Source organism: Micromys minutus (assembly GCF_963924665.1).
Source record: "Micromys minutus genome assembly, chromosome: 10".
NCBI lineage: Eukaryota > Metazoa > Chordata > Mammalia > Rodentia > Muridae > Micromys > Micromys minutus.
In genome coordinates, this window is record NC_137979.1 from 61,718,200 (window position 1) to 61,733,917 (window position 15,718).

General features: G+C 46.2%; 1 protein-coding gene across 2 annotated transcripts in view; it reads right to left on the reverse strand.

Moving 5' to 3' along the window:
- Positions 1 to 14,819, reverse strand: part of RNF157 (ring finger protein 157) — a 65,541-nt gene extending 50,722 nt beyond the window's left edge. For both annotated transcript variants that reach the window (XM_080923056.1, XM_080923055.1), the window contains exon 1: positions 14,512 to 14,819. In XM_080923056.1, coding sequence (XP_080779182.1) covers positions 14,512 to 14,599 — 88 coding nt within the window. In that variant the 5' untranslated portion in view covers positions 14,600 to 14,819. The remainder of the gene's footprint in view (positions 1 to 14,511) is intronic.
- Positions 14,820 to 15,718: the final 899 nt, after the last annotated feature.

Sequence of the window (15,718 nt, forward strand, 5' to 3'; positions counted from 1 at the left end):
GTGTGAGTGTGAGTGTGTGTGAATGTGTGTGAGTGTGTGTGAGTGTGTGTGAGAGAGAGAGTGTGCACGCACACAGGCACCAGAGATCAGTCAGTATCAATGGGACCTGCAGCCCACTGACTAGACTAAGCTGGCTGGCCAGTGAGCCCAGAGATTCACCTGTTTCCCCCTCCCCGCAGCTGGGTCTGCAAACAGACCACACTCCACTTTTTACAAGGGCCCTCGTGTTCACATAGCAAAGCAAACACGTTAACAACTGAGCCATCTAATGATACCCTGTTTGTTGGTTGGTTGGTTTGTTTTTGAGATTGGGTCTCATCTATATAGTCCACAAGGGCCTAGAATTCGCTATGCAGACGAGGCTAGTCTTGAACACACAGATCTGCCTGCATATGCTTCCTAAGTGCTGGGACCTCCACCACAAGCCCCCTGTTCAGTTTTTGGGACAGAGTTTCACTCTGTGAAGCCCCTGTAGGCCTAGAACCCATCTTCCTGCCTCAGCCTCCCAAGTGCTAGAATTACAAGCATGTAATACCAGGCTCAGCTTGGTCCTGACTTTTCCACCTTACCGTGAGGTGGTTCCTGAACATTTGAGAATCTTAACTATAGGTATAAAGTATTTATACACCTGTATCATCTTTGCCTAGAGTTTTTAAATGTGGCTTGTACCCGGTCTCCCCCCTGCCTCTTAGCACTCCTCTACCTCAATAATCCTTCTAATGCAGGCTCTCCACACTGACTTGCTGCTGAGCAAGGAAGGTGGTCAGCACAATGATGTGAACCTACAATCCTAGCACTTGGGAGACTGAGGCATAAGGATCCAAGGCCAGCCTGGGCTACAAAGTGAGATCATCTCAAAGGTCAATAAGAAACTTAGGGACACTGGCAAGCCTAGTAGTGTGAGGGTTCTCAACTTGTGGGTCCCAATGCAATCCAGGTCAAGTGACTTTTTTTCACTGGGGTTGTCTAAGAGCATCTTGTATACTGGATATCTACACTGCGATGAATAACAGTAGGAAAATGACAGTTACGAAGCAGCAATGAAAGTAATTCTATGGCTGCGGATTACACAACAGGAAGAACTTCATTAAAGGGCCCTGGGTGCTGGGAAGGTTGAGAACCACTTATCTAGTGGCTTATTGTAACTTTGATAGGGACACAAATTCCTCTCATTCTAAATTTCTTGGTTCACTGGTTTGCTTGCTTGGTTTTGGAGTTGTTTTTGAGACAGGGTTTCACATAGCCTAGGCTGGCTTCAAACTTGCTTAAGTAGCTGAGGTTGGCCTTGAACTCCTGCCTCTACTGTGCTAAGATGACAGGCACCACATCCTGCACCCTCGAATTTCTCTAATCCGACCCTAGGGTAGACTATCCAAGGAAAGGGCTCAGACCTTAGAAAATTCTGTCAATATGCTCATATTTGACTCTCAACACAAAGAACTTATGAAACCACAACGCCTTGTGTGTGATACAGCTAGGGTAAATATAAACTCCCAGTCAGCTGTCGTTTTTGAGACTCTTTTCAGTAAGCTGGGAAGCAGAGTTTTAGCGCTTCCAGCTACAGAGAACCCACAGGAAGGGAGAGGAAGACGACAGCTGTAGCAGAATACAGAACTGAACATTCAGCTCTTATTTCTAGACTCGGGGCTTTAGTCCAGAAACATCTACTAAATTTGAACTCATGGCTGAGACCATTCTTAAACTAAAGATCAGGAAAACCCTTGCAAAGAGCAGCAGTGCCCAAACCAAAGTTGCAACAAGCTGCACCTTGAAGCCTGCTGAACAGAGAAACACAGCAGCTGGCTTGTGCACCCCAGCACAGCATTAATCATTTATGCTGGATACTTGCTGGCCCTATTTTCCAAACGCATAATTGATAGAGAGGAGGAGCCTCAATGCCTTCAGTAGAGAGCAGTCTTCTCAAACAAACTGAGCCATTACTGTTGTATCTGAGATGTATTTCCTATAAATCAGGATTTATGTTTCTTAGACATTAGGTGAAATTGGGAAAAAAAAGATTTGGCTGGGTGTGGTGTTATGTGCCTATAATTATATAGCCTGCACTACATACTGAGATCCAGTCTCAAATAACCAAACCAAACCAACAACAACAACAAAACCCAACCTAAAAGCTGAGAGAGATGTAGTTCAGAGACAAAGCATTTGCCTAACATCTCTACACGGTCCTGGGCCCCCACCCACCCTCAGCACAGGGAACACAAGATACGTTGTTGGTTTATTTGTTTGCTTATTAACATGGAGGGTGGCTTGCCCCAGCAAGGAATGTTAAGAAGCCATCTTGGTAACCAGAGTTGCCCAGAATGAACTCAGTGTGGGACCTAACAGCAGTCAGGCAAGAATGTGGGGCGGGAGGTCATTGGATTACTGGTTTACATAGGACAGTGACATAACCCAGCAAGCCAGGAGCTCTAATGACCCAAAGCACCAGGGTAAGCAGATGGCAGGGTTCTAGCAGAAACACAGTTTGCCTTTCTTTTGAGACGGGCTCTTATGTGACATGCTCTCATGAGAGATGCTCTTAAAGTCATTAGGTAGCTGAGGGGGACCTGGAACTGCCGGCTCTTCTTCCTTTACCTCCTATGGGCCGAGACCCCAGGTCTCTGCCACCATGCTTGGCTAATTTCACCAAATTTTATAAGAAGGAAGGGGCTGGTGGCATGCCTTTTTTTTTTTTTTTTTTTTTTAAGTGTATATGAGCACACTGTAGCTGTCTTCAAACACACCAGCAGGCATCAGATCCCTTTATAGATGTTTGTGAGCTGCCATGTGGTTACTGGGAATTGAACTCAGGACCTCTGGAAGAGCAGTCAGTGCTCTTAACTGCTGAGCCATCTCTCTAGCTGGTCTAAATTTGCTATCTAGGTTCAGAAGCCAGGTTTTTGTTTGTAGAATCACACAGGGCAGTGCAGTCTTTGTTTTTGTTTCATTTCCCATTTTATTCTGGACAGGGGACTGTGCTAAATATGCTGGTTCCTCCACCAGATAAGCAAAACAAAAGACTGCAGTTTGGTGTAGAAAACAGTGTTTTCGTGACTAGAGGGTCTGATTTACAGTCCTTGTTTGCCTCTTCCAGAAAGGAGACTCTCCCAGAGCTTTATCAGGGTGAGCGTTCATCTCGGCATTGTCCCTCTTTTCCACAGCGCGGAACAGGAAAAGGAAAGCCAGACAGGTTTGTGCCTCAAGCTGCAAGCCCTGGCCCCTCTTCTGTGCATCTGTGTGTCTGTATACACAGCACAGCCGAGATGTGTGAAATGTGTGCTGAAGACAGAGACAGTGTACTTATAAAGAATAAAGTGTCTTCTGGTGTGTCTGAAGACAGAGACAGTGTACTTATATAGAATAAATAAATAAATCTTAGAAAAAGAAAAAATTTAGACTACAGATGTTTTCAACACATAATTGCTATGTAGCATGCCAAAGAGCAAAACACAACATGACACGTTTAGACCCCAGAAATGGTAATTTACTTCTTGTGGCAAAATTCCACACCCAAACCTTCAAATCTTCGAGTCATAAAAACTTTATTTTGTATAAAGCAAACATGCAAATAATTTCAGATTTTAGCAGTGGCTATCTCGTGCTAATGGTTCTTGCTGGAAGCCTTCTCTTTGCATAGTTTTCCCTTATTAAGGTCACAGTATAAACAAATGTCCTGCCTGTAAGTGGAAAATATTAAATCTTGTACTATTTATTTTTGGAGTAATGAAGTTATAAACTTAATTATTCCAATAAATGGAACTGTATTTAAAAATAACAACTTGTTATTTAATGTGGCTTAACAACAAAGCCAAATAAATTTAATTGGGCCACACAGCTGGTACATGCCAGCATTAGGATAAAATTTAGCTCTGGTTTAAGCTCAAGTCTGTCTCTTGAAGACCTTATTGCAAAATAACTAAAGTGACCCCTTAGAAAAAAGAAAAAGGACAGTTGTTAATACTCATACAGTAAATGATCTTCGTTTTAATAAGAAGACGGGGAAAGAGTTAATAATGATGAGGTCTCAGGCTGGGCATTGAAAGGGGAGAGCTAAGCACATCGGTTAAGCACTTCCCATGAAAGCAGAGGGCCTGGGTGTGATTCCCAGTAGCCACCTGAAAAGCTGAGAATAGTGAGGCAGGTGGGTCCTTGGAACTCATGGAACCAGACCGATCAGCTAAACTGGTAAGCTTCAGGTTCAGTGAGAGAGTCTGTCTCAAAAACTAAGGTTGGGAACCAGTCTGACCCCCACAAGAAAGCACACATGCATGAACACATACATCTCATACATATTGGCACATGCAGAAATGAAAACAAGCAACAAGCAGATGTTCATAATATCATTGTATTTTTTTTAAAGATTTATTTACTTCATGTATGTGAGCCCACTGTCACTCTCTTCAGACACACCAGAAGAGGGCATCGGAGCCACCATGTGGTTGCTGGGAATGAACTCAGCACCTCTGGAAGAGCAGCCAGTGCTCTTAACCACTGACCCATCTCTCCAGCCCTTCTTTTTTAATTCACGCGTAAAACAACTTAATTTTATCACATATGGATGCCTGTATGTATGTATGTATGTACGCATGCATGTATTATGTATGTGTACCACATGAGTGCCTGGTGCCCATAGGAACAAAAACAGGGCACTAGAACTCCTAAAATGGAGTTACACACAGTTGTAAACTGCCAAGTAAACTTCCCATGTGCGGGGAATGGAGCACAGGTCCCTTTGAAGAACAGCAGGAGCTCCTAACTAGTAAAACATCTCTCTAGTCCTGCACTGTTACTTTGAGTAGTAAGAGACACTGAGCAAATTTAATATGCATTAATCAATAAGTGGATAAGCAAAAAAAAAAAAAAAAAAAACATAAGCTTTTCTTGTTTTTTTCTTTTTAAACATTTATTATTTTTGCCATGCCGAGAGAAGCGCATAGGGCCCCACGGATGTTAGAGGGAACACTGAGCAGCACTCCCAGCTCTAATTTTTAAAAGTCTAAAATTTTGCGTTCCTACAACACAATATATTCAGTGCCTTAGAAGGATGAACCTCTGACACATGCCAAAGAACATGACTAACCTGTTCAAACAAGCTCCGTAGAAGGCAGCCACGAGTCTAGACACTGGAGCAATCATTCAGCCTCAGCCTCACAAGAACTGGAATTACAGGCTGTGGTGGTTCAAATGAGAACAGCCCCACAGGCTGCTATATTCGAATGCTTAGTCAATAGTCTGGTAGAACTGTTTAGGAAGGATTAGGAGGTGTGGCTTTGTTGGAGGAAGTATGTCAACAAGAAAGCCAATGCCATGCCCAGTGTTTTGATCTGCCTATTGCCTCGATCAGGATGCAAAGCTCTCGGCTACTGCTCCAGCACCACACCAGCCTGCTTCCCAACATGATGATCATGGACCAACCCTCTGAAACTGTAAGCTAAGCCTACAATCAATGCTTCCTTTTGTAAGAATTGCCATGGTGTCTCTTCACAACAACAGGCCAGTGAGTTAAGACAAAGGTGTCAGCCACTGTGTCTGGTGAGGTGGTGGGCAGGCACAGTGGGATATTTTGGATTAAAATGTTCTCATCTGGATTCGTGGTAATGGTGACCAAGGACACCCATATTTAACATTTACAAGTTAATTTAAAAGAATGCCAAATTCTATCCAAATTGGCTGTACCATGTTACATTCTCCCTTAGCAATTCAGAAGGATGCTAATCTCTCTGCATCAACATTTAATAATGTCTGCTTTTTTTTTTTTTCTTTTAAGGCATCCTAAAGGGTATAAAGTGTCATCTCATTGATGTTGAGATGTTTGTTTTGGGGGGATTAGGGAGTGAGACAGAATCTTATGTAATCTAAGCTGGGCTCCTCCAACTTGCTATGTAGACAGACAGCTTTGAAGTCCTAATCCTCTTGTCTTTACCTCCTAAGTGCTGGGATTACAAGCAAGCCCGCCCCGTGTGCTTTGACTTTTTCCTCATGGCCACTTCCATCACATTTCTATCATACTTTTCAGTGACCACAACTGCAAGCTCTCAGTCGCTTTTCCTTAGTTACTAAGGAAAGTCCTTGATCTATGTCTCGTCTTTTCAGCTCCTCTGTATCATTTTTAATTATATGTATGTGTGTAAGTGTGTGCATGGGACTGCGGGTGGCTGCAGAGGCCAGTGTTGGTTCCCCAGGAGCTAGAGTTACAGATGGTGTGAGCCTCCTGCTCTAGGCGCTGGGAACTGAGGTTCTGTGCAAGAGCAGGCTGAGCTCTTGATCAATGAGCCATTCTAGCCCAGTGTCATCACCATCGTCTTCCTCCTCCTCCCTCTCTCTCTCTGGTTTTTCAAAACAGGTTTCTCTGTATCGCCCTGGCTGTCCTGGAACTAGATCTATAGACCAGCCTGACCTCAACATCAAATAGATCCACCTGCCTCTGCCTCCCAAATGCTGGGACTAAAGGCTCCAGTGTCTTTCTTTCTAAAGATCTGTTGTAATACTTTAAGTGATGTGTACATGAGAGTCTATATGTGGGTATGTGCATATCATGCTGGAGTCCACTGAGGCCACTGGATCCCCTGGAGCTGGAGGTATAAAGGGATGAGCTGCCTGACATGAGTGCTGGGTATTGAACTTGAGTCCTCTGGGAGAGCACTGTGTGAACTCATCCAATGAGCCATTTCTCCAGTTTCTTCTTTTGTTTGCTTGTTTGCCATTTTGTTTTGTTTTTTGAAACAGGGTTTCTCTGTGTAGTCCTGGTTGTCCTGAAACTCACTCTGTAGATCAGGCTGACCTCAAACTCACAGCAACTCACCTGCCTCTGCCTCCTGAGTTCTGGGATTAAAGACATAAGCCATCACCAGCCTTTCTTAATACTTTTTAAGTTCTCTCTCTTTTTTTTCTTTCTCTCTCTTTTTTTTTTTACTTTGAAGGAATCCAAGTTATGATTTTTACTTGTGTGGGTTGTGATTTTGAGAGCTGGGGTACAGCTGAGTGGCAGAACCCGTTCCAAGCATTTGTAAGGCCCTATGATCAAACCCCAGCATGGAGCCAACAACAACAACCAAAAAAAATGTCACTGGATTGTGTTTTTGCTGTCATTTCTAATTTCTGGATAATCCAAATCAAATACTTTCTCCTATGTCTTCTATGATTTTACATTTAACTCTTTAGGTTTGAAACGTAACTTCAATAATATATAGTTCACCTAATTTAAAGTGTATAATCCGGGTATAGTGACGCATGTTTATAATCCCAGCATTTAGGTGAAAGGAAGACCTATCCTCACAGGAGATGGAGAAAAGGCTCAACCCTCTCCAGTTAATAGCACTGGCTGCTCTTCCAGAGGACCAGAGTTTACTTCCCAGTACCCACGTGGCAGCTCACAACCACCTCCAGTTTCAGGGTATCTGCACATAGACATACATGAATGTACATAAAAGTAAACTCCTAATTTCAAAGAAAGAACATATTGTATGAAAAAAAAGTGATAAAAAAAGACATATCGTCACCAACATAGCAAGTTCCGGGCTAGCCTGAGCTATAATGGGCCCTCATCTCAAAAAATATACATCTACATATATATGTATGTACGTGAGAGTCTATGTACGGGTACATGTGCGTGCTGGAATTCACAGAGGCCAGAATATACATTCAGATAGAGCCTGTGGTTTATAGTGCACACAGGGCTGAGTAAACTCTCCCTTATCTAATTTTAGAACATTTTCACTACCCTAAAAGAAACCCATTAACAGTCAGATTTTTCTTCCCTCCTCAGCTTCCGGTGAATCTACTTTTTGTCTCTGTGTTTCTTTCTCTTCTGACATTTCCTGCGGACTGTATTCAGTGTGACATCTTGAAACCAGCGCCCTTCACTCAGAGTCACCGCGCAGACCACTGTTGCTCTCTCCCACTGCTTGGGAATCTTCTTCTGTGTGGGTACCGTGCTCATGTGTCGCCGTTCCGCTCATCAGCTGAGTCATTTCTACCTTTCACTATTATGAAAAGATGATCTGTATGCACGCCGTGAGAATCTACTGTGTTGGGTGATGGGCACACACAAGGAGGGGTATGACCGCTGTGTCACACAGTAACGAACCATTGAGTTCTGAAATCTTTTAAAACTGCTTCTCTTTTCTGTTTGATTTTGATGCTGGATCTCACACTGGCCCAGGATAACCTGGAACTTATGCTGTAGCCCAGGCTACCCTCCAACACTGAAGTGTTCCTCTTACTTCAATGTTGAGATTACCATGAGAGCCACCATGTCTTGTGGGTAGGGTCCCAGGGCTTTTATTTGGTCTACATTCTTGACAACACCTGTTACAATTTTGCTTTTCAATTAACAGCTATTCTAATGGATGTGACTTAGTGTCTAATTGTAGCTTACTTTTGGGAGGGCAAACTATTTCTGTAACCCAAGCCAGTCTTAGAATCTTCCTGCATTGGTCTTGTGAGAACTGGCTTACAGGCATGAATCACCATACCCACCGTTTCCCTAGGGTAGAGACTGTCTCTCTTCATGTGCTTCTCAGCCATGGTCTATCTTCTTTCCAGAAAGAAAGACTATAAAGTACTTTTGTTCTTTCCTGATAGTTTATTATTTTTATTTATGTGCATTGGTATTGTGCTTGCATGTATATCTATGTGAGCGTGTGAGTTACAATTTTTTAAAGATTATTTATTTTATGTGAGTACACTGTCAGACACACCAGAAGAGGGCATCGGATCCCATTACAGATGGTTGTGAGACACCTCTCCAGCCTCCGAGTTACAGTTTGTGAGCTGCCATGTTGGTGCTAGGAATTGAACATAGGTCCTCTAGAAGAGCACTCAGTGCTCTTAACAGTTGGGCCGTCTACCCAGCCCCCAATAGTAAAAATCTTTTGTTTGGTTGGGTTTCTTTTGTGTGTGTGGGGGGGGGGTTGTTTTGTTTTTCAAGGCAAGGTTTCTCTATATACCCTTGGCTGTCCTGGAAACCGCTCTGTAGACCAGGCTGTCCTGGAATCCTGGAACTCACAGACCTTCCTGCCTCTGTCTCCCAAGTGCTGGGACTAAAGGTGTGAGCCACCAAGGCCCATTCTATTATGGAAGTTCTCTGTGTATTCTAGGTAAAAATCCTCTACTGTATGCATGACTGGAAAGCGTTTCTTCCCATTCTCTGGATTGTCTTCTCCCACTATGATCCATTTTGAGTTAAACTTTTGGTTATGTTAAAAAGGATCTGAGGGCTCCACCCCTGCTGGTGTCAGTGCATGGCTACTCTCACACACAAGCAAGTGCTCTGCACAGTCCAGCTTAGGGTCAAAGGCCACCACATTATCTGCTAATATAAAAACATCCCAGCACTATTTCTTGAGAAGCCTTTTTCTTCAATGTTTAATTCCTCCCCATGAACTGTTTTTGATAAACTTAGTAATCCACTGCTCAAGGAGAGTGGAAAGATCAGGAGAGCAGTTCAAAGTCAGTTCAGACTACATGAGTATGTGAGACTTAATCAAAAAATACTGTTAACTGATAATAAATATATTTATTCCTGGCTCAGAATTTTCCCCCATTGATTTAAGATATGCCCTTGTTGCACCAATACCATATTGTCTTTTAAGATATCTTTTTAAAAGATTTAATTTTTAAAAAATTTTGTGTATGGATGTGTATCTGTGTGCATCCACATGAGTACAGAAACCCAAGGAATGTTAAAAAAAAAAAAAAATGGTGGTAAGTTCTCTAGAGCTGAGGTTACAGGTTGTTGTGAGCCACCCTGTGTGGGTGCTAGAAAATGAATTTAGGTCCTCCACAAGAGCAGTGTAAACTCATTTAACTGTTGAGCCATCCCTCCAACTTGTCTTAAGAACACTTTTTTTAAATATATTTATTATGTATATAGGGTTCTGCCTGCATATACATTTACATACCAGATCCCATTACAGATGGTTGTGAGCCACCATCTGGTTGCTGGAAATTGAACTCAGGACCTCCGGAAGACCAGCCAGTGAGTGAGTTGGCTCTTAACTTCTGAGCCATCTCTCCAGCCCAAGAACACTTTTAATAGCACTAGAAATTGCACCCAGGACCTTGTGCATACCGAGCAAGCATTCTAATACTAAAATATAGTGTCAGCCCTCATATATTGCACTGATTTCTCTACCTCTATGGTTCTTTTAAGGGTCTGAATTTTTTTAACGTATATGGATCTTGTGCTTGCACGTATATCTGTATACCACGTGCATACCTGGTCCCTGAAGAGGGCAGAAGAGGGCACTAGTTGCCTTGGGAATGGAGTTAAGAATAGTTGTGAGTCACTATATAGGTACTGGGAATTGAACAGGGTCCTCAAGAGCATAAAGTCCTATGACGTGCTGAGCTTCTTTCACACCCTTCTTACTATTTATTTGTAAATCAAGAATTCCAGGCCCTTGTCAGATTCATCCCAGGCCAGCTTGGCTTACATAAGTCTGTCGAAAAAGGTGTGGGTGGTGTGTTTGACTCTGGCTGCATCCTAGTTTGTAGAATGCTAGTTTCCCGTCTCCCATACAAAGAGTCCTGGATCTGCTCTCATGCCCGTAATCCTAGTGTCTTGAAGGTGTGTGTGTGTGTGTGTGTGTGTGTGTCTGTGATTGCACATGTGCATCTGTGTTCACAGAAGGCCAAGAAACTCAATCTCTTCCTCAACTAAATGGTAAAGTCAAGGCCAATCTGGGAGACGTGAAACCCTGTCTTGGAAAAAAAAAATGCCAAAAGCAGGTGTTCTCTCCTTGCTCTTGATATGAGCAGGAAGTGCTCAGGATCACCATATCCATGATGCTCACTTCCTGTGGAAGTCCCAAGTGCTGGGGTCAAAGGTTTTTAACCACAGATGGATGGAGGTTCCAGCAAATATAATCCCGTAGCTTTAGTACTTTATCTTCCTGGATTGGTATGTTAACACTAAGGGACATCCTAGAGTAAACAGAGATCCCACTAACAGGACGCTTACTTGATTCTGCACCCTTATATTTGTTCATGTGCACAGCTGACCTCTGACACTACATGATCAGCAGTGAACTTTTTGGAAGAAGTGTAGTTTTTAAATAGTGATATTTTAAAAAGATATATAGTTATTGATTTTTTTAAATGTGTGGGCTGGAGAGATGGTTCAGTGGTTAGAGCACTGACTGCTCTTCCAGAGGTCCTGAGTTCAATTCTCAGTAACCACATGGTGGCTCACAACCATCTGCAATGAGATCTGAAGCCCTCTTCTGGTGTGTCTGAAGACAGCTACAGTGTACTCATACATAAAATAAATCAATCTTAGGGGGGGGGCTGAAGAGATGGCTCAGTGGTTAAAAGCACACTGACTGCTCTTCCAGAGGTCCTGGGTTTGAATCCCAGCAACCACATGGTAGCTCACAACCCTCTGTAATGGGATCTGAAGCCCTCTTCGGGTTTGTCTGAAGACAGAGACAGTGTACTCATATATAAAAAATTAAAACAGCCAAGCACAACAGCAGACCTGAAATCACCTTAGAGCCAAAGGCAGGGGTCTTGACAGTTCCTGGTGTTCACTCATAACGTAAAAAAAAGAAAGGAAAAGATAAAGATTAAAAGAGGGAGCCATTAGACACTGCTCTTGCAGAGGACACCAGTTCAGTTCCCAGCACCCACACTGGGAAGCTCCCAGCTGCCAACATGCCTAAAACTGCAGCTCCAAGGAGTCCATTGTCCCTACAGCCACAGGCATTCACACCCATACACATATACACACAAAAAAATAGATTCTTCTTTTAAGAGGAAGTCACCACATTTACGTCATAGATGTCAATTCAACTAGGTAGTAATTTCCAAAGTCTTCGCAAACACTAGTCTGAGCATTGGCGTCAGGGGTTTGGGGTGTGTGGCGTAAACACAAGGACACCATGGGCACTCAGACCGAATGCACAGAAGCTGTCCATCAGTGTAACTTGCTGGAAGAACACCTAGTCATCATGCACAAAGTCCTAGGTTTGTTCTCCAGCACCAAACAAAGAAATATTAGTCTAAAGTCACGGTATGGCGGCTAATGTGTGCAAGCCTAGCACGGAGGGGACTGTCGAAGGGGACTGTCGAAGGAGCCAGGATACATGGAACTTGCATGGGATTCAAGTCTTTTAGAGGTAGAAGAGAGAACCAGAAGTTCAAGGTTGCTTGGCTACACCATATGTTTAAGGCCAGCCTGTGTTATAGATGACGCTATCTCAAAGGGGAAAAAGAACAGATTACTTTTTTAAGTTTAATGCCAAACAAGTCATGGTACTACATGAATCCCTATCTAAACAAAAAGAAAAGGAAAAAGGGAAAGAAAGGAAACAGAAAAATTAAGGCCAACCTGGAATACACACCAAACTGTTTTTAAAACAAATAAAACACTTTCATGCCTAGCTGGGGGTGTAGTTTAGTTAGTAAGCGCGTTTGCCTAGAATATAAAAAATCCTGGGTTTAAACATAGTATACTCAGCTTCGTGGTGAGTTCATATGCTCCCAGTACTTGAGGGGATCAGAAGTTCAAGGTCAAAGTCAGTCTGACAACCAGCCAGTGCTAAATAAGACCCTGTTTCAAAATAACAGTTAAAAAAAAGAATAGGTAAAAATGAATTCCAGAGATTGGCAGAGTGGGGAGCATTATTTTGAACTGTTAATATTGAATGTGTTAGTTTAAAAAGGTTTGGAGCCAGGAGTGGCGGCTCACACTTACAATCCTTGTTTGGGAAGGGGAGGCTAAAGCAAGAGGATTACAAGTTTGTGGCTCACCAAGGCTACAAGGTGAGCTGCAGGCCAACCTCACTACAGTGTGAGTCCCTGTCTCAAAGTGTCTCAAGTCCCGGACCTCAGGGATCCCATCCTGCCAGCCCCGCCAAATGCTTAGTTTGTTCCTTTATTCTCTTCTCTTACTGCAGTTGGGAAGAGCCTGTCTGACATCTACCATTGTTAATCCCCATATGTGGAGGAAGGGTAAATATTCCCCAGAGGCAGCCAACTCTATCACAAACTCCAAGCTCAGCAAAACTTGCTCCATATTCCGATCGATAAAAAGCTAAGGGACTTAAGAGAAAAACCCCACTGATGCTTTGTTCTGCACCTCCCCCTCCCACCGTATTGCCAGCCTGACTATGGTGGACCTCGGTTTGTAGGTCAGGCTGGCCTTGAACACACCTGCCTCCCAAGTGCTGGGATTAAAGGCACGAGCCACCACACCTGGCTTCATATTTGTGTTTTTAAGGAACAAAATGCAAATTGGGTACAGTGGCTCACATTTGTAATCCTACCACTGGGGAGGGAGGCTAGATTGGCCTCCTGTTTGTCGTTGCATTGGTCTTATTTTGTTTGAGACAGTCTCGCTGTGTAGCCCAGGCTGACCCCAAATTTAACAATCCTGCCTCAGCCTTCAGGGTGCAAAGATGCTTTTTTTTTTTTTCTGATAAAAGCAACCATACAATCAATCATTAGGAAGAGGTTTATTTAAAACACTAACAGCCGGCTGCTTAACGTCAGATCTTTCTAAAGCAGTTCTGGAACATTTCTGCTAGGGCTCACTCCCTGGCACAAAAGCACCGGAGAAACGGAGCTGTTGGCACTCTCTCCGCGGGGAGGCAGGTTCATTGTCTGGTCCCAGCTTCCACCTGGCAGAAACTGGATGTACCGCTGAGAAATCAGCTCGACACATTAGCATGTCTTTATTCTACCAAAGGGAGACTGGGATGCGGTCCAATTCTGACACCTCACATTCCACCACCACCATCAGGTCCTCAAGCCAGAGGGAAGGTGGTAGACAGGGGTCCCAGGGGTCTTGAGATCAGCAAGTTAAAAAAAAAAAAAAGAAGATAAAGGACAAGTAGCCGGGTCATTCGCCAGCAGCTCCTCACTCAACTGGACTACCTTCTCATGTGCTGTCAAAACTCTCCTGCAATGTGATGCTGAAGACAGAGAGGCATTGACCGTCCCAAGTGACAGTGTGCGACAGAAAACACTTTTGCCCTGTCTCCAGCCACCAGAAACTAGGGAAGGAGCAACCCAAGTGACTCTGTCAGATTCCTACACATCTCTGTTAACTTAGTTTCTCCCCGGACAGCCTCCGGAAACGCTAAGGACCGCAGAAGCAAGTTCGTCCTTCCCCCACTCCTCAAGCCCGCAGAAACGCACTTCCAACCGTCCCAGAGGCCAGGATGCGACAGCCGGGGGACAACACTTGGCACAGGTGCCTGTCAGGGATGCCTCCCCAACCCGCAGCCACTGCAACGCCGCATCCCCGGCGGCGCGCGTCCCTGTCGCAGAGCAGATTACCACGGAGGGCGCGAGCGGTGACCTCGGTGACCCCCCGCAGGCACCTGCAGTCCTGCGCGCGGCGTCGCCAGGGCCCGGGATGAGGGGCGCCCCCCGCCCTGCATCCCGAAGACCTCCCCCGCTCCGAGGCCGACTCGGGGTCGCCCGGGCCACCGCGTCGCCCGCCCGCAGCATCCGACGCGCGGCCTCCCCTCCGCCCGGCCCGCGGGGCGCGCGCCCGGCCCTCACCGGACTTGGGCGGGTAGCGGTACACGGAATTGGACGGGATGTCCACCTCCTCCACGCCCGCGTGCTGCCGGCTCGTCAGGGCCCCCATGGCCGCTGCGATCGCGGCGTCGCCCGGGCTCCGGCGTCCGAGCCTCAGCGCGCCGGCCGGTCGCACGCCCGGTGCGGGGGTCGGCTGCCCGCCGCGGCCCGCTCGGCTGAGGCGCTGCTGCGGCTGAGGCTGCGGGGAGCGGCCCGCACGACGCGCACCATCCTCCGCCGGGCACCGCGGCGGCGCCTCTGCCTGAGGGGGCTGCGGGGCTGAGCCGGGGGGCGCCGCCGCCTCAGACCGCGTGATGTCAGCGGCGGCCGGCGCGCGGGGGGACCGCGGCGGCCTCAGCCAATGGGGCGGCGGGGGCGGGAGCGCCCGCGGGCCGGCCAGCCAATGGGAAGCGAACTGCGGTGGGAGCCGGCGGCGCGTGCTTCGCGCGGAGGCTGCGGCGCGGACGCGGCCCTGGGCTCGGCGGTTGCGACGGGCTAGGGTCTGGGTGTCCCCGAGCTGCTCGCCCACGTCTGAGAGCCCCCCGCCGCGGCGGGAGGAAGAAGCGTGGTCCCCGCCACGCCAGCAGTGTCCGGGTGGGATTATCGCTCCGGGTGCGCCTCCCCCGCGGCTCCAGGGAGGCCTGCCTCGAGCTCGCAGGCCTTTGTCCCTGAATCCCACAGCGAGGCGCCCCGCCCTGGCAGCCAGAGCCCCACCTCCTCCGCCTCTGTCGAGGTCAGAGCCCACTGGCGAGCATCCACATCCCTTATGCCCCTACCGCCTGAACTCCAAGTGCCCTGCCAACCTCACGTCCCAAATGTCAGCAAGACTGCATAGGGGATGCTGGGGTGATCCGCTAAGAGGTGGCCATCCCTCCGTAAACGCCGTTTCCCTGGACAGCTCGGGTAGCCTTAAGGGTTTGGATTGGTAGGCATCAACTCAAGATAGTCGAGCCTGTCCCTTTTGGACTCTGCTCTGGAGACATTGGAAAGAGCCTTTCCCTTTGTGGCCTATCAGTGAAGAGTCCTCGAATCAAAAGGGGATCCGGTAGGGCAAACCTAGGGCTTCCCTACACACACACACACACACTCACACGTGGACAGGCAGAAGACGTCATTGCTCCGTTAATTACAGACATTTCTGTATTTGTGGGTATGATGAGGTTTTGGGGGATTTTTTTGTTTTTGTTTC